Source organism: Symphalangus syndactylus, chromosome 6 (genome assembly GCF_028878055.3).
Source record: "Symphalangus syndactylus isolate Jambi chromosome 6, NHGRI_mSymSyn1-v2.1_pri, whole genome shotgun sequence".
NCBI classification, from domain to species: domain Eukaryota; kingdom Metazoa; phylum Chordata; class Mammalia; order Primates; family Hylobatidae; genus Symphalangus; species Symphalangus syndactylus.
Window position 1 is genome coordinate 79,917,213 of NC_072428.2, and position 16,609 is coordinate 79,933,821.

The 16,609-nt window shown below is 39.2% G+C and overlaps 3 protein-coding genes and 8 non-coding genes across 31 annotated transcripts in view; 2 read left to right on the top strand and 9 right to left on the bottom strand.

The window, feature by feature from the left end:
* CEP295 (centrosomal protein 295) overlaps positions 1-183 on the top strand; it is a 69,574-nt gene extending 69,391 nt beyond the window's left edge. For all 6 annotated transcript variants that reach the window (XM_055283263.2, XM_055283267.2, XM_055283264.2 and 3 more), the window contains one exon: positions 45-183. In XM_055283263.2, the coding sequence (XP_055139238.2) occupies positions 45-83 (39 nt within the window). In that variant the 3' untranslated portion in view covers positions 84-183. The remainder of the gene's footprint in view (positions 1-44) is intronic.
* TAF1D (TATA-box binding protein associated factor, RNA polymerase I subunit D) lies at positions 14-10,931 on the bottom strand. Of its 6 annotated transcripts, none has more exons than XM_055283287.2 (14): positions 10,710-10,918; positions 8,671-8,763; positions 7,513-7,903; positions 6,479-6,654; positions 6,106-6,163; positions 5,561-5,724; positions 4,051-4,086; positions 3,169-3,216; positions 2,908-2,942; positions 2,055-2,102; positions 1,557-1,603; positions 950-1,016; positions 501-536; positions 14-272 (listed from the first exon to the last, which is right to left on the bottom strand). In XM_055283287.2, exons 2-6 carry the CDS (start codon positions 8,736-8,738, stop codon positions 5,581-5,583), a joined length of 837 nt encoding a protein of 278 aa, XP_055139262.1. In that variant the 5' UTR covers positions 8,739-8,763; positions 10,710-10,918; the 3' UTR covers positions 14-272; positions 501-536; positions 950-1,016; positions 1,557-1,603; positions 2,055-2,102; positions 2,908-2,942; positions 3,169-3,216; positions 4,051-4,086; positions 5,561-5,580. The 6 variants fall into 6 exon arrangements, with proteins under 6 accessions (XP_055139262.1, XP_063498117.1, XP_063498118.1 ...); XM_063642047.1 differs by adding an exon at positions 9,925-10,000 and having other exon boundaries at positions 4,051-5,724; positions 10,710-10,889; XM_063642048.1 differs by having other exon boundaries at positions 4,051-5,724; positions 8,671-10,390; positions 10,710-10,931.
* On the bottom strand, positions 338-470 carry LOC129485576 (small nucleolar RNA SNORA25). Its single transcript, XR_008658714.1, has one exon. It is a non-coding gene; the product is annotated as a small nucleolar RNA SNORA25 (small nucleolar RNA).
* On the bottom strand, positions 776-896 carry LOC129485582 (small nucleolar RNA SNORA32). Its single transcript, XR_008658720.1, has one exon. It is a non-coding gene; the product is annotated as a small nucleolar RNA SNORA32 (small nucleolar RNA).
* Positions 1,303-1,375, bottom strand: LOC129485574 (small nucleolar RNA Z40). Its single transcript, XR_008658712.1, has one exon. It is a non-coding gene; the product is annotated as a small nucleolar RNA Z40 (small nucleolar RNA).
* LOC129485578 (small nucleolar RNA SNORA1) lies at positions 1,817-1,946 on the bottom strand. The gene has a single exon (XR_008658716.1). It is a non-coding gene; the product is annotated as a small nucleolar RNA SNORA1 (small nucleolar RNA).
* LOC129485575 (small nucleolar RNA SNORA8) lies at positions 2,172-2,310 on the bottom strand. Its single transcript, XR_008658713.1, has one exon. It is a non-coding gene; the product is annotated as a small nucleolar RNA SNORA8 (small nucleolar RNA).
* Positions 3,049-3,120, bottom strand: LOC129485595 (small nucleolar RNA SNORD5). Its single transcript, XR_008658732.1, has one exon. It is a non-coding gene; the product is annotated as a small nucleolar RNA SNORD5 (small nucleolar RNA).
* Positions 3,318-3,449, bottom strand: LOC129485584 (small nucleolar RNA SNORA18). The gene has a single exon (XR_008658722.1). It is a non-coding gene; the product is annotated as a small nucleolar RNA SNORA18 (small nucleolar RNA).
* Positions 4,540-4,665, bottom strand: LOC129485588 (small nucleolar RNA SNORA40). Its single transcript, XR_008658726.1, has one exon. It is a non-coding gene; the product is annotated as a small nucleolar RNA SNORA40 (small nucleolar RNA).
* Positions 10,932-10,980: 49 nt separating the features above from the next.
* C6H11orf54 (chromosome 6 C11orf54 homolog) overlaps positions 10,981-16,609 on the top strand; it is a 36,521-nt gene continuing 30,892 nt past the window's right edge. For 4 of the 11 annotated variants that reach the window (XM_063642041.1, XM_063642044.1, XM_055283279.2 and 1 more), the window contains exon 1: positions 10,981-11,124. The gene's annotated coding sequence lies outside the window, so the exon portion shown is untranslated. Of the gene's footprint in view, positions 11,307-11,868; positions 15,906-16,609 lie in introns of those variants that run through there. The other 7 variants (XM_055283275.2, XM_055283277.2, XM_063642039.1 and 4 more) reach the window with 6 other exon arrangements.

A 16,609-nucleotide genomic window follows, 5' to 3' on the forward strand; every position in this document is an offset into this window, starting at 1 on the left:
TGAAGTACACAACTGAAATTGCTAAATTTTTATTCCTTCCACAGAAAACACTAGAGAAACTTCGAGCCAAAAATACATGCTGACTTTCCAGAAACAGTGTAAAGAAAGAGGTTTTTTTTTTTAATTGTGTTTATGTAGCATTAGACAAAATTATTTAAAGTCAATAAATTTTTATTCAAAGAATTCCATGTTGTGATTTCTTCCACTGTCCATCAAGGTCACTTTTGATCCTCTAAAGAGCTGGAGTCAAAAGATGTATCTTCAAGTTTGCCCTGAAAAAGAGAAATTTTAATTAACCTTTAAAACTCTCACATGGCAACAATCATGGATTATTAAGTTTTATATCTCCTCGGGAAAACATAGCACCAAACATAGGAGTGCTATGGCATCCTATAGAGAACTTCCATCTTTGGTCACAGCGTTAAGAGCTCTGGGTTTCACAGCCTCATGAGCCCTCTTTGAAATGACCTATACAAATGTCTTTTCTAATGCATACATACCTTTTCAATGAAACTGATCCAGCTGTCCTGTCAGCCCTACATAACAATAATATAAAAGTAAATTTTACATTTCCAGAGATGATTGTACAGTTAGTAAACATGAATGAGTCCTAGAACGAGCCTGAGTTAACTCTACTTCAAACTGCTTGGTTATTAGCAACCCACAAGGGTTACAATACAAAGGCAAAGCACATTTGCATGATTCAAGAGATCTACAAGAATTTTAAAATCTCATTGATTTTAAAGAAAAATAATATGTGGTTCACATTATAATCAACTGTTCCCAATAAGCTGATTGCTAGCAAAGTAGCAGAGAGAAAACCTACTGGGAAATTTTTTTATGGTCATGTCCACAGCAAATGAGAAACTGCATTCTAAAAGCCTTGGTAATGACCATTATTATACCCTTGAGCAAATAACTTATGGTTAAGATAAAAACCATTACTTGCCATAATTACTTTGGCTTCTGTCATCTCCTTTTAATATGGATATACTGATGAAGACTTCAAAATTCACCTATGGAAAAATGTGTATTTCAAATTTATATTTACTATTAAGTACAGAAATCAATCTTTCAGAATGAGGTTGCTTTGGTTCCAAATTATCCTAAAACCCGGCACCCCAACTAAGGTATTGAAAATTCCATGCTTAAAATAGCTATTTAAACTAATAGGTATTTTTAAAAAAATCAATGATCCCATGCCCATTCACATCTGAATTTGCTCTATGATCAGGTTTCTGGTAACTTTTACCTTTGAGCTTTTATAATCTTCTGAAATACAATGAAATATTTAATGTAAATGGATGTTCAGAAAGGCCATTTTCATTCAGCCGATTCAGAGCAGTTGAACATTTCGCCCATCATCATAACATCATTAATAATGAAGTTTAAACACATAATAACATAAGTCTAGTCTTTTTTTACTCCTAAGTGGTGATAAATGTTGCAATAGCATTACTAGATAAATAAATGTAATAACCTAAAATAACATTTGGAGAAAAGCTAGTATTCAGCAAAACAACCTGCATGGCCTTTTAAGTAATGAATTAACTTACCAAGAATTTTTGGGATCTAATTTCTTCAACCAATTTACTTTAGGGTCCTAGAAGATGAATTGTACAAAGTACACTTATATTTTGACACCTGATCCAAGACACAGTCATGTACCACATTACAATGTTTCAGTCAATATATAGCATACAAAAACAACAGTGGTCCTATAAGAGCTGAAAATTCCTTATTACTTAAATGTTATTGTTTCTAATATTGAAAAGTCAACATTTTTCTCCTACATATTTTACTCATAAGCATGGCAAAATGTTACAGGTCTCATTGTCACCACTGCAATATGCATACTGTGATGGAAGCATAACCTGTCTCAATTTAGCCACATTAACTATTTTTGGACACCATGATCAACAGTGCCCATTCTCTAGAATGAGGCATTGTAAGTCTTTAAAGCTTAGTAGTGTATTTGTACAAAGTTCTTGTTATGCTGGCAATGCCACCAATAGAGGGAAACAAGCAGAATCAGTAGAAACAGAGAATCTTACCTTTTTACTGTAGGTGGTGGGGATCTGCCTGGTTCTCAATTTGACACCCTGGAAAAAGAAAAGCATTGCTTACTATTTTAGAGTATATCAAACTGAACACTGAGAAACCTACACAAATACTGTATCAATAGAAATACCAGGTTTAACAAGCACAAAGCCAAGAAAACCAACGATGCCAGATACTGAATTTCTATAGCACTGACCTTTGAACACCCTAGCAGGTATAAACTGCTGAGTGCAGATACCATGCAGTGCAATTATGACTGAACTGTACAACTCGTATTCCCAAATTTGCAATATTGCTGAGAAATGCTTTCACAAACCTCTCAAATTCAAGTTCCTTTAACAAGTACAATAATTTGACCTTTTTTCCTAATTGTCACTGTAATAAGGAAGCTACATTAACTGCATTTTAAGCTGCAACTCTAGTCTTTGCCTAATCTTTGCCCAGTCTCTCTATAAAACTTACAGATGGTATACATGTAACTTAACAGATCAAGCAGACTACAAACGTCAAGCTCATTGTTGCTCAAACTGCCAGTTACGCAAAATTCTTTTAATGTAATTCATATCCCTATTGATTCAACATATCTACACAGGTTTACATGACTTTAGGATGAAATATGTGTAACTGCCAGTTGAATAACGATGCAAAGAATATAGGTGGTTTCATTTGGTAGGTATAGACATGCAGTCTCTTCATTTTCCTTCTCTATACGAATATATATATTGTAATATTTTTGCCAGTATCATACTAATTCTGTGTTATACCTGAAATACTGGGATGGTGTACTTAATTTCTATTTCTCATCTTTTGAGTCCTTGATTATTGTAAGTTAAATATTTTACTTACCTCTCAACACGAATGAGTTCAAATCACATTCATTCCTACAGAAAGTACCAATTAAAGATTTAGAAAGGATACATTTCCAGTTATTAAAACTAAAACCCAAGTATAAATTTAAGATCCAGTTTATTATATAGCCATATCCAGCTCTGTCAGAATTAAGTTTTAGTTCATGCCCGTATCACTCAGCAGTTGAACAGTTAAATTCATCATCTGAACTGTAATCCTATTTCCCAAAAAATTATACTGTCACCAATTAAAACTTACCTAAGCAATCACTCAAGAATGGTACAGATGTGTGGAGTATGCCAATACCTAAGGTAAAATAGATTATCTGGTTTTTCATAACGTTTAGTAACTGTCTTTTTTCAAACTTAGCAACTATCTTAGTAACTGTCTTTTTTCAAACTTTTAGCAACTGTCTTGTAGTTCCTGCCCACAGATCTAACAATAGTCCTGTGAGTAAGGTAAAACCACAGAGTTACTCTATGAGGCGTTTCCAACGATGTGCAGGCTACAGGAAAAGCCCCATCGGGATAGACCTCAACCACTATTTACAAGGTTTTGATTTTTTTTTAAGACACAGGATCTGCTGTGTCTTTTAAAAATCGTGTGATTCTTGCTGAATCGCTTGAGCCCAGGGGTTTGAGACTAATTTTAATTCTTGGCTCAAAATTAGTTGTCATCCATGATAAAATACAGGAATATAATGTGCCTGTAAGTTATGACTTTGGCATTATATAACTTTTAATCAAACTCTACATCATTCAAATTTATGAATTCTTACAACCTGTGTAATCATTTCTTTTATTATACTCTATCTTGCATTAAACCATAAAATCCTCTACCTCATTTTAGATTGTGCATTAATCCAAAATAATGCCGTAGGCTTCAAGTAGGAAATCCAAAGTTCTGATTATTGCTACAAACTAACAAATTCGGGACCCTCTAATGCTTGCAACTAAAATGAATCTGACACACCACTATAAAATGTGTGAATCTAGGATTCTTCTTTTCAGAAATCAGTATAAGTGGGAATTAAAAGCATGGCAGAAATGTCTCTGAATAAAATGAAACTTGCTTGCTCTGACAACATACTATTTCCTACACATGAACAAATATGATGTGAAAACTCATATTGAGACATACCTTTAACTCCAGACACCATGTTCTCAAGATAAAAGCCTTCAAAACAAAAAGCCATTGTATATATTGTCAACATGAAATTGGAATACAAAATACTGCTGAGGATTTCCCTCATATCCCATGCTGTTTATCTATTCTAGTTCTAGAATCAACCTTTTTTTCTTGAGACAGGGTCTGTCTTTGTTACTCAGGCTGTAGTACAGTGGTGCCATCAAAGCTCAGTGCAGCCTCCAACTCTTGGGCTCAATCCTTTTGCCTCAGCCTCCCCTTTCTGAGTAAACTCCAACGACGGGCACATGCCCCAGTACCCAGCTACTTTTTGTGGAGATGAGGTGTTTCTTTCTTTCTTGCCCAAGCTGGTCTTGAACTCCTGGTTTCAAGCAATACTCCCAACCTTGGTGTGGGGATTGTAGGCTTGACCCATTGCACCTGGCCTGGAACCAACCTTTATGGCTATCAATACTCCCATCAATCAACTGTCTCAGGTATCATAATATCCCTTCTTATATGTATCAAAACTCATACTGAACAATGAGTTCTGGGTTGCAAAAGAGGATTTATTTTTTGCACCTATCCATAAGTCTTTGTCCACGTTAAACAAAAACATACATAAGTGCAGTCCCAAAATGCACTACATAGCAGAGTAGTCAGCTCTATTGTGATCAAAATAATGAACATCGGGGTAATCACTGGTTCCCCATGTGTACATGTTAAATAAATGTGTATGCCTTTCCTTGAACTAAAAAAAAAGTGAAAATGGTAGTTAAAAGTATTATTAGGCCGGGTGCCATGGCTCAACACCTATAATCCCAGCACTTTGGGAGGCCAAGGCAGGCGGATCGCCTGAGGTCAGGAGTTCGAGACCATGGTGAAAGCCTATCTCTATTAAAAATATAAAAACTAGCTGGGTGTGCTGGCTAACGCCTGTAATCCCAGCTACTAGGGAGGCTGAGGCAGAATCGCTTGAACCCGGGAGATGGAGGTTGCAGTAAGCCAAGATTGCACCATTGCACTACAACCTGGGTGACAGATCGAGACTCTGTCTAAAAAAGAATAGTATTAAAGATACTCAAAATTTGGGAAGGGAAATGAGGTTATTACAATACTAAGCATCTGACAGGTCACCTTTGTCATGGCTGAACTAAGCTGAGATAAAATTAGAGCATTTCAAATACCCTCTTCAAGATGGTTGGGTGTCAAGTTACTTAATCTTTAAGATTTTCTTTTCAAAATTAAAATCACTACACTTCATTGTTTCAATACTCACAGGACACCTGTAAGCTCTTATTCAGAAATCAAATGACAATTTCTCAAATTTTTCTATGTATTTTCTCTGGTGTTTTAATGGTTTTTTTCTAATTATTACTACTTCACAAACTTCTTCACAGGGTTAAAATTTTTTTTTCTTGTTATAAAGTCCTGGGTTTCAGAATTTCTTCATCACCAGACTGGTACATATATCCACATTTATCTTCATTCATTTCTATGAAGTCGTTTTTTCTATATGCTTCACCTTTGACATTCATGATCCTGTCACATTTTCAGGCCTCTCTGTCCAGTATTTTTGGGTTTTGTAGCTCTCTTTTTAGACAAAGCAGCTTCTTCAGTAATATCCTCTTCTTCTAAGTATACACTCAGTCTTACAGGGAATTCAGAACTTACTATGAAACTATCCCCCTGCATAAAACAAACAAAAATCATGGATTAAGCAATAACTCAAATGGTTTAGTAATTACATATAGCTGAATGCCCTGGATTACTTCAGATAACCTGGAGACTACACGTAGATGTTAAAAATCCAAATTAACATCTGCTTATTTTTTCATTTGATAACCTAACTAGCAATAATACGTATCAGAATGCTATTTATTATAGTACTGAAAACCCCATGTTATCAAGTCTCTAAAAAATTATTTTCCTTCTTGCATTTCCTGCAGTAAACTTATAGAGCTTTTCAAAAGTTAAATGAAGTGTAAGAGAAAAACTAAATACAATTCCTTCTGTAGCAACCAACTCCAGCCTTCCCAAAATGGAACAGGAAAAAAATAAGTCGCTTACTGCCAATTTGATATCACATTCGTTATCTTCAAGATGTGTTGCATCCTCATCCTCTGCTCTGTAATATTAAAATTTATCATCACTGAGATGACAGAATCTTCTATGACCTAATTAGTTGTATATTCCACTCTGAAATATAACTGTAACTGCAATGCTAGTCAAAGCAAACACAAAATTTGAGAATTTTGTGTTCTAGAGAATTCTAGATGTATTGTGTGCCAAGCTTGGCTCAACTGTAATAATCCCAATTGTCATACTCTGTATCTTTGTTCATTATTTAAGTATAACTATATTAAAGGCAAAATATGAAGCAATTAACATAAAAATTTAATTTATAACCTATTACCAAAGTATTCCATATGATTCCACTTACGCTGACTCCTCAATAGGAGAAATGGATCCATCATCATCCAAAAATTTATATCTACGACTGTCAAAATCTTCATTTTCTAAATCTTCACCAACATTCATTTGTTTCAATGATTCTTTCAGGTGGTGTTCATACTTCAGTTTTTCAATATAGTTAAAAAATCCTCTTGCAACAGCTTGCTATATATTAAAAACACCGTAAGTATGTCAAGATTTTTCTTTCACGACCCAGCAGGTGCTTGTGTTCAAAAAGGGCAATGCCCCCCCTTAACAAAGACTCTGAATTTGCTATCTTAACTACTCCCCACTTGTGGACGTATCAAATACTGATTATTAAAATTCACATTACAATTATAAATTTACCTAAGCTGGTACCAAGGAAAAGTGAAGTACATATCTTGTCATTTCTGGGACTTACTAAAGGCATTTTAAAATGTAAAAACAGGAATAAGATTTCTAATGTTTACTATAATCACCTTAAAGAGATTAACTGAAGAGATTAACATGTATTAATCCTCCCAAATAAAATTTCAGGTTTTGGCAAGGGATCATAAATTCTGCATTCATTCAACATACGACTCTCAAATATTTAAAAAAGTCTACTCCTAAGTATTAGTGTATTTTTCAGATAATTGGCTTAGAAACATCCAGGCCTTAAGAATATATCCACTGAACATAAGGCATGTGTGGTTTTCGTTTAGGTTACTGCAAAAGTAATTTCAAGTTATGTGAGCTTTTATTATCCCCACTGAGTTTTAGGGTTGTGTTTAAAGACCTGAGATGGGATGAGATCAAAGGATTTTATACAAAGAGCGTTGGAGCACTATCTTTTAAATCTGGCAAAAGTGTAGTTATGTAAGAGATACAAGTCAAGATTCAGTTGAAGGATAGGGTGGACTTTAGGGGTAAGTCAGTATAGAAAAGTATCAAAATTGCAGACAGTCTGTTCCCAGTATATCTGAGACAATTCTAAATTGGCCAACAAATCATTTTGGCATCTCAGTTATGTGTAGCCATGTATGTAAAATGCTGACTCACCTCAAACGTTAAAATTTTTCTCCAAGGCGGGTTTTTTTCATTCTCTGATTCTAAAAATGGGAAGCCAGATCCTCTGCTTCTAAATTGTTTCTTCTTATCTATTAGTGAGTATATAGGATTTCTCCTTCCTTCTGGTCTTCCCCTTGGTCTTCCTGTTGGCTGGTACCTCCTCTTTTTCTTTTTTTTATATCTCTTTTTCCTGTTCTTGAATCTTTCAAAAATAGCTTTTATAGTCAATGGTATTGGTTCAAAAGATGAGTCACTTGATGAATCACTTGCGTGAACACTTTCAGGTGTACGAACAAATTTTCGAATGGGGTTTCTTTTCTCCCGTTTAGGTGAGTAAGGGATACACTGAGTTTTAAATAAGCTGCTATCAGAAGAGTTATCACTAGAAAAATGGGAAAAAAAATTAATTTCATCTTCCTTTCTTACTGCTTATTACCATTAATACCCAGTCCCAAATGTACATTTCTTCCAAAACCAACTCAGAAAACATGCCCAGAATTAAAAATTTTTTAAAGGATGGGCTCGGAACCAGCCAGCCTTTCTGCTGACCATCCTATTTAAATAGCCCATAAAGCTACAGCTCTTATTAAAGAGTTTTGTAGACATCATCTTGCTGTCACCCAGACTGGAGTGCAGTGTTGCAATCACAGCTCACTGCAATCTCAAACTCCTGGAAACTCCAGGGATGCTCCTGCCTCAGCCTCCCAAGTAGCTAGCTAGGACTAATAGCATGCACCACTATGCTCAACTTACAAAAAAAACTATGTATCTTTCAAGACAATGTATGAGCTCCAAAAGGCTGTATGGTTCGGTTCACTGCTAAGAGCGTCTGAGTAAAACAAACACAGCCTACCGAACCGGAGGATGTAGTCTGGAAAAGATGCTAATATGACCCAAAGAATACATTTTTTCTCGAAGAATGTGTCCCTTTATAATATATTCACATTTTCAATTTAAAGTATTTGCAATGCTATTATATCAATCTATATAACTAGATAAACTTGGAAGGTCAGTGAAATCTAGTTTTCCTTCTTTCCCAATTCCTGAAAATTATCTTTACTGTCACTCATTATATACAATAGTTTCTCGTAATTCAGATACAATAAACATGATTGAATCCACTCAGTTCTCCAGTAAAAACCCACTCACCTTCGATTTGCAAGTTCCACAGCATCAGATGTCACATGGTCAAGAGAATCTATTCCTGATTTATCCATCAATTGCTTTGTTTTAAACAGTTTTCTGAAATTATGAAATTTAGCAAATATGACAAAGCTTCCCTAAATATTGACACATTATCTACTACAGTGTTGAACATGGTCAGACTATGCCAATGATTTTAGGCAAAATCATTTACCAAGGTTAAGCTTCTTATCCATTTCAGATCAGTTTCTTTAAAAAGAAATCCAGAAATTTTATTCACAGGTTCTTTCAGTTTTTACCCTCTAAATGTATCCAATGCAACAAGATTCCAAAAAAGTACTGTCACTTCCAACAAAAGCATCTTTCAATATAAGTAAAAAATGTAGTTTTATCATTAGCCACATATTTTAACGTACAATTACCAATACAGTATTAATGTACAATTAAAAGCCATTTTCCAAGATCAAAGGGGGAATTCCTAAGGCAAAGTGTGCCCTATATAAACCAGGAAAAGGATCTCCAATCAATAAACCATTTTAAACTCCTAATCACCTCTCCATTATAATTCCTAGATTCTTCATTCCTAGATTCATTTAAGTAACTGAACTTTGTCATACTGCATCTTTGCCATTATTGGTGGAAACTGACAAGTTCTGAATTCTCAACCTTTTTCAATAACTATCATAATTCTTGTGTCTTCATCCCCATGGTAGAGAGTATACAACATACCAAAAAAAAGAAAAAGATTCCTTCTTCTGAGCTAAAAGAAAAAAGAAAGGTTGGTCTAGGTGGCTCAGGCCTGTGTAACACAAAACTTTGGGAGGTCCAGGCGGGCGGATCGCTTGAGCCCAGGAGCTCAAGACCAACCTGGGCAACGTGGTGAAACGCCGTCTCTACAAAAAATACAGAAATTAGCCAGAATAGTGGCGCACGCCTGTTGTCAGGAGGCTGAGGTAGGTGGAATACCTGAGCCTGGGAGGTGGAGGTTGTATGTAGTGAGCCTCAGCAACACAAGGAGATCCTTGTCTCCACAAAAAATTCTTAAAATCCTGGCTAGGTGTGGTGGCCCGTGCCTTTGCTCCCAGCCACTCGGGAGGATCGCATGAGCCGCGGTGGAGGTTGCTGTGAGCCGAGATTGCACCACTACACTCCAGCCTGGACGACAGAGCAAGACCCTGTCTCAGAAAAAAAAAAAAAAAAAAAAAAATAGCCATGGCAACAAAAATTAAAGATAACTACTTATTTCACTATTGTACTTGCCTTAGTCAATCTCTTGTCTCATTCTGTAGCTTCTTGGGAACTGACATGAGTCATTACATATAAATCCTAGGATGAACTAGCAAAATATTTAAATGTAAATACTTAAAATATAAAACGATAAGGTCACCAAGAGCTCAGATTTGTTAAATGCCCCCTGTGGTAATTTCCTGGTAGAACGTCTTACTAGCTTTTTTAAGTACAAGATTCTACAAAGTCATTAAATATCGAACGCTCAAAAACGGAACTCAACAAAAATTCGCCCCCATGCTTTAATGGTTATACCTGTGGTTAAGTAGGGATTATCAAAATAAAGCTAGCTCAATAATCACTTTTTCGAAGTGTTTACTTGGGTGTCGATGCCTCCGCCGGGATTCTGCAATTCTTAGAGGCCACGTGGGCAGAGAGCGGCGCTTTACCCGGAGCTAACGCTGTGACCACCAGCGCCTCTCACCCGGCAGCGCCTAACCTGCAGAAAACCGGCGCTAGTAATGGGTACCTCACATATGAAGGTTAAATCACGTAATAAAGTTAAACTTGTCCGCAACACATTTTAACACCTCCATCGCAAGATATAATGAAGCCCGTCCACACTACAACCACGTTTGTGTGGGACTCATACCAGCCGCGTGGCGCGGACTGGCCTGCAGCCGTGATCCCTTCACCCTCTCGGCCCGACTTCGGAGGCTCGATCCTCCGGACCAAGGCAGGGTCCCCGGGAAACCCCAGATATGCAACGCCTCCCCCACCCGCCAGGCCCGGATGGCCTCGCCCTCTTAGCAACCTACCTAAAACGGCCTCACAGTGGGTGCAACCGCGCACTTGCTGCTCGTAACCCAGGCCTCCTCGGCCCAAAACCCGCGACTGGCGTGGTGCGTCAGTCCTACAGATCTGCACACACCACCCTCCCGACCTCAGCCCTCCAACTCCCGATAACCAGCCGACCTCCTCCAACCGTGCGGAAGAAAAGGATGGACTATTTCCGCGGCCCAAGTAATAGTCAGGCCGAAATCTCGCGATACAACTTAGCTTCCGGGAAGAAGGCGAGCGGTGGGAGGAGACGCGACGCGCGGGCGCCATTTTTCTCGCCGCGCAGGGAGTACCGACTGACGTGGGCGGAGCTCTAGCTCGTGTATTCTGAGGAGGCGGGGTCGGCCTACGCGAAGATCCGGACTCCGGTGTTTTGCTTCCGTGAGCAATTAGGTGAGTGGAATAGCCAAGAACATTTCGGCATATAACAAAAACAAAACGTGCGGTCACTTGTGAGTGGATGAGAACTGTGAGGAAACAGCCTCTCAGCCCGGTTCGTTTCCGGTGGTCTCGCGTTTGCTGAGCTGTCGCCTGGCTTTCTAAACCTGGTCCCGGGTGTGTGGCGAGGGTGACAGGTGGGATGTGTGCCTGAGTGTTTTGTCATCCTTTGTCTACTTCTGCCTTCAAAAACCCTTGTGTGTTAAAATATTGGGGAAGGCTCATCCTTTGACCATGACTCGAAGTGTGTATGTAACCTTTGTGCTGGACGCCAGTGTTATTCCGTAGCACGCCCAGGTCTCCTCCCCACTTTTGCACCTGTTTCGTAAGCTCACCCTTTCTGCCTCCCAGGAGTTGGCTAACATGTCACAAGTGAAACCTGTGGAGGATTTCTTTTTCCTAAGTTTCCTCCTACATCCCCCCTGCCCCACACCATTAGTTCCTTGACCGGTTCCTGAGTTAAGATTAAACAATGTAAACTAGTTTAGTTTTGGTGGGGTTTTTTTCTCCCAAAGTAATTTTTTTTTTATTTTTTGAGACCGAGTTTCGCTCGTTTCCCAGGCTGGAGTGCAATGGTGCGATCTTGGCTCACCGCAACATCTGCTTCCCGGGTTCAAGTGATTCTCCTGCCTCAGCCTCCCCAGTAGCTGAGATTACAGGCGTGCGCCACCATGCCCGGCTAATTTTTGTATTTTTAGTAGAGGCGGGGTTTCTCCATGTTGGTCAGGCTGGTCTGGAACTCCCGACCTCAGGTGATCCGCCCGCCTCGGCCTCCCAAAGGGCTGGGATTACAGGCGTGAGCCACCGCGCCCAGCCTCCCAAAGTAATTTTAAAAAGGAATGAACTGGTTTGATTTTTCCGCTTTCAGAATTCTGTTTTCATATGATAAACCACAAAAAACCAGTAAAGCTGTGTAGTCTTATTTTATAGTTCACATCATTTTAGGATTGAACAGGCCTTAAAAGTAATCTGGTCTCTTTACCTGCTTTGCTCCATAGATTAGACAATTCCGGGGATAAAGAGTCTGATCCTTTAGGCAGCCCACTGCATTTGATCCACAGGGTCTGGGCAATGACTAAGCTCCAGGACTGGTATGGCATGTCCCCCACTGCCATATTCAGCAGCAAGCCTAGCCGTGTCATTTGTGAGGCTCAATGCAAAATGAAAATGCAGCATCCCTTGTTCAAAAAGAAGGGGAAAAGTGCTATTAAAGGGAAGGAACATTTTAACTCCTAATGCAGAATCACTGAAATTTCACATTTCATTTTGTATTTTTTCTTTCTTTTTTATTTTTAGAGACAGAGTCTCACTCTGTCGCCCAGGCTGGAGTGCAGCGTGGCCCGATCTCAGCTCCACCTCCCGGGCTCAAGAAATCCACTCACCTCAGCTTCCCAAGTAGCTGGGACTGCACGTGCCCGCCACCACACCCAGCTAATTTTTGTACTTTTAGTAGAGACCAGGTTTCACCATGTTGGCCAGGCAGGTCTCGAACTCCTGACCTCAAGTGATCCACCTGCCTCGGCTTCCCAAAGTGCTGGGAGTACAGGCGTGAATGACCGCGCCCGGCCACATTTGGTGTTTGTTTGTTTTGTAGAGACAGGGTCTTGCTCTGCCACCCAGGCTGGAGTGCAGTTGAAGCAGGATATTTCTCTGACCCCTTCGCGAGTCTTGCGGGCTGCTGTGCCTCACTCAGCCCGCAGCTCCCAACTCCTCGCGGGAGGGGGCGCGCGAGTGAATGAGGCGGGATCTAGAGTGCCAGAAGCCACGAACTCCACTCACCCAGGCCTGCTGCGTTCCACCCTTTATGGGAGGGTGCGTGGGGGTGAGCAGATGCTGGAGCCGGAGCGAGCGCTTTTGGTCGCCGGCAGGAGCGAACTCCATGCAGGCTCTGCGGCTGTGTCTGGGGGATGCCCGCGACCCCTGAAGATCCACAACCTGTCTTACAACCTGTCATGGTTGTGAAAAGTTTTCAGAGAATGTCTGCACAGTGTCTAACGGTGTCTGGTACATAGTGTGCACTCAAATGGTAACCAGTTTAGTTGCGATAGTTGGTCTACCCCTTCAGGTGTTAACCTCTGCAGCTCCGTTTCCCTTCCACACTCTATTTCTGGGCCATCAACTCCCACCAATTAGGCAGGAAAATATTGTTTGCCTCCATCTGGCCCAAGGCTGTATTCCTGGAGTTTATGTAAGAACCTAACTCCTTTCTCAGCTCCAACTCTAACCCTCTGCCCACCTCCAACACACAAACACTCACATACACATGCTACCACACTGCCTGCTTTGCCATCAGCCTGCCTGAAGTTCACATCATTTTAGGATTGAACGGGCCTTCATAATTTAGATTTTATTATGAAAAAGTGATAGTCTAAGGAACTCATTTAATTTTTTGTCTAAATGTCAAATATAGAGTAGAAAGCACAAGTATCTGTTATAGAAATACTTGAGAGTCTTATATGCACTGTTATCCACAACCATTTAAACACTTACCCACTAATCCCTAATAAGTACCCCTAATAAGTACATTTCTAAACCAGTTATTCAAGCTACATCCTCCCAAGATTGAACTTTGTTTCTACTTTGGTAGGGACATAAATAAACGGAAACAACTGACCTAACTTTTTACTAAAGAGATAGTAAAGGGAATAAAATTAAGATTACATTTGGATTTTAACTTGTGTTCTTATTCCCACTGCCACCAAAAATATCTAAAGTGCTTTTATTATCATTATAAATGAATATACTATTCATTGTGCAGATTTTGACATGTTCATAAATAAGTTAGTACCCAATGTTTGCTTAATAAAGAATGTGATAAAATGTTAACATTTGGGAAATCTGGGTGAAGAATATGCAGGAATTATTTGTATGTAATATCTGTCAATCTGAAATTATTTGAAAGAAAAAGTTAAACTGTCTCATTCCTGAACAATTATAAATTATTCAACCCAAAACTGAAGGGGGCCTGCCCCTCCACACCTGTGGTATTTCTCGTCAGGTGGGAAGAGAGACTGAGAAAAGAAGTAAGACACAAAGTATAGAGAAAGAACAGTGGGCCCAGAGGACGGGCACACTCAGTATGCGAGGACCTGCACCGGCACTGGTCTCTGAGTTTCCTCAGTATTTATTGATTACTATTTTCACTATCTCGGCAAGGGGAGTGCAGCGGGAGAACAGGGTGATGGTGGGGAGAAGGTCAGCAGGAAAACGTGAGTAAAGGAATCTGTGTCATAAATAAGTTCAAGGGAAGGTACTGTGCCCGGATGTGTAAGTAGGCTAGATTTATGTTTCTCTTTACCCAAACATCTCAGTGTGGCAAAGAGTAACAGAGCAGTATTGCTGCCAGCGTATCTCCCCTCCAGCCACAGGGTGGTTTTCTCCTATCTCGGAATAGAACTAATAGCTTTACACGGAGACATTCTGTTCCCAGGGATATGCGAGAAACAGAGGCCTTCCTCTTACACTAATCCTCCTCAGCACAGACCCTTTATGGGTGTCTAGCTGGGGGACGGTTAGGTCTTTCCCTTCCCATGAGGCCATATCTCAGGCTGTCTCAGTGGGGGGAATCTTGGACAATACCCACGCTTTCTCGGGCAGAGGTCCCTGCAGCTTTCCGCAGTGCATTGTGTCCCTGGTTAATAGAGAATGGAGAATGGCGATGACTTTTACCAAGCATACTGTCTGCAAACATATTGTTAACAAGGCACATCCTGCACAGCCCTAAATCCCTTAAACCTTGATTCAATACGTGTTTCTGTGAGCACAGGGTTGGGGCTAAAGTTACAGATTAACAGCATCTCAAAGCAAAACAATTTTTCTTTGTACAGATCAAAATGGAGTTTGTTTTGTCTTCCTTTTCCACATAGACACAGTAACAGTCTGATCTTTCTTTTCCCCACACAAAACTATGTTTAAAATAATTTGAGTGTGATTACATAAGATTTGGGGGCCAGGTGCAGTGGCTCACGCCTGTAATCCAAGCACTTTGGGAGGCCGAGGCAAGTGGATTGCTTGAGCTCAGGAGTTTGAGACCAACCTGGGCAACATGGTGAAACCCCGTCTCTACTAAAATACAAAAAATTAGCCGAGCGTGATGGCACATGCCTGTAATCCTAGCTACTAGGGAGGCTGAGACAGGAGAATTGCTTGAACCTGGGAGGCAGAGGTTGCAGTGAGCTGAGATCGTGCACTCCAGCCTGGGTGACAGAGCGAGACTCCGTCTCAAAAAAAAAAAAAAAAAAAGATTTGGGACCCCTAATAAACAGTTATATATATTTGGGAGATTAGATTACATGTATTAAATCAAGAACAATAAAAGCTGGTATTTGATAAAGTACTAAAGTAAATGTAACATCCTAAATGTTTGCAATAGAATGGTTATAGAGGATATGTTGTCGGAAAGTACCAGAACTAGAAACCCAGTTTCTAAGCAACCTATGAATCTTCGGAAAATTAGAAAAAAAAATTTGGAAGAATATTTCAAATGGCTGAGGATCACCTCCACTTGCTAAATAGGCATGTTAAGGGCAGAGGCCACTCAGATTAATGAGGTGTTCTATTAACAATTTTAACGAGAACTCCTGCAGTACTCTTAGAAACACCCTTGAGAGTCTTGTCTGTGTTCCCTGTTGTGATTGGCCTGGAGTAGGATACCTGTCTACCTCATATTACTTATATTTTTCCCTGCCTTCATTTTATCTCCCTCTGGTTGCATACTTCATCACTGAACACTTAAGGTAAGATACTAATCTCTGTGTATGTGCACTTATTTGTTACAAAGTATTTGGCATATATTTTATTTTTTAGTTGCAATGATGGAAAAGCATATATTTAAATATCAAATTATAATTGGATAGATTATCATAATTGAAGTATGTTTATTTGTAAATGAAAATAAAAATTTGAATTTCAAAGGCTAATCATTCCATAAAAGTTTCCATTTCTATTTGTAATTTAAATTTTATTTTGAAAAAGTGATAGTCTAAGGAACTCATTTAATTTTTGACCTAAATGTGAAATATGGAATAGAAAACACACATATCTATTACAGAAATACTTGAGATCCTATATGTACTATACAAATCCTATATGTACTGTTATCTACAACCATTTAAACACTTATTCATAAACTCCTAATAAGTACCTTTTGCTTCAAGACCTATATTCCTTAGACCAACCATTAGAAAATTGGATGTTCACTCCAGCTATATGATATTTTTTAAAAAAATGAATCGGCTGGGAGCAGTGACTCACACTTGTAATCCCAGCATTTTGGGTGGCAGAGGTGGGAGGATCGCTTGAGGCCAGGAATTCAAGACCAGACTGGGCAACATAGTAACACCTTGTTTCTATTAAAAAAGTAGTTTAAAATTTTAAATTACAATAAAATAAAGTGTAAGTATTAAAAGGCCACTTGTCTATTTCTCACTTGGAACATTAA

What these genes read in the sequence shown, in the direction of transcription:
- TAF1D (XM_063642048.1), bottom strand. Translation starts at nt 8,738, where the DNA reads ATGGATAAATCAGGAATAGATTCTCTTGACCATGTGACATCTGATGCT. An exon ending in GTGGAACTTGCAAATCGAAG is followed by an intron (nt 7,904 to 8,670) that starts GTGAGTGGGTTT and finishes CCATTTTTCTAG; the next exon opens with TGATAACTCTTCTGATAGCA. An exon ending in AATGTGATATCAAATTGGCA is followed by an intron (nt 5,725 to 6,105) that starts GTAAGCGACTTA and finishes TGTTTTATGCAG; the next exon opens with GGGGATAGTTTCATAGTAAG.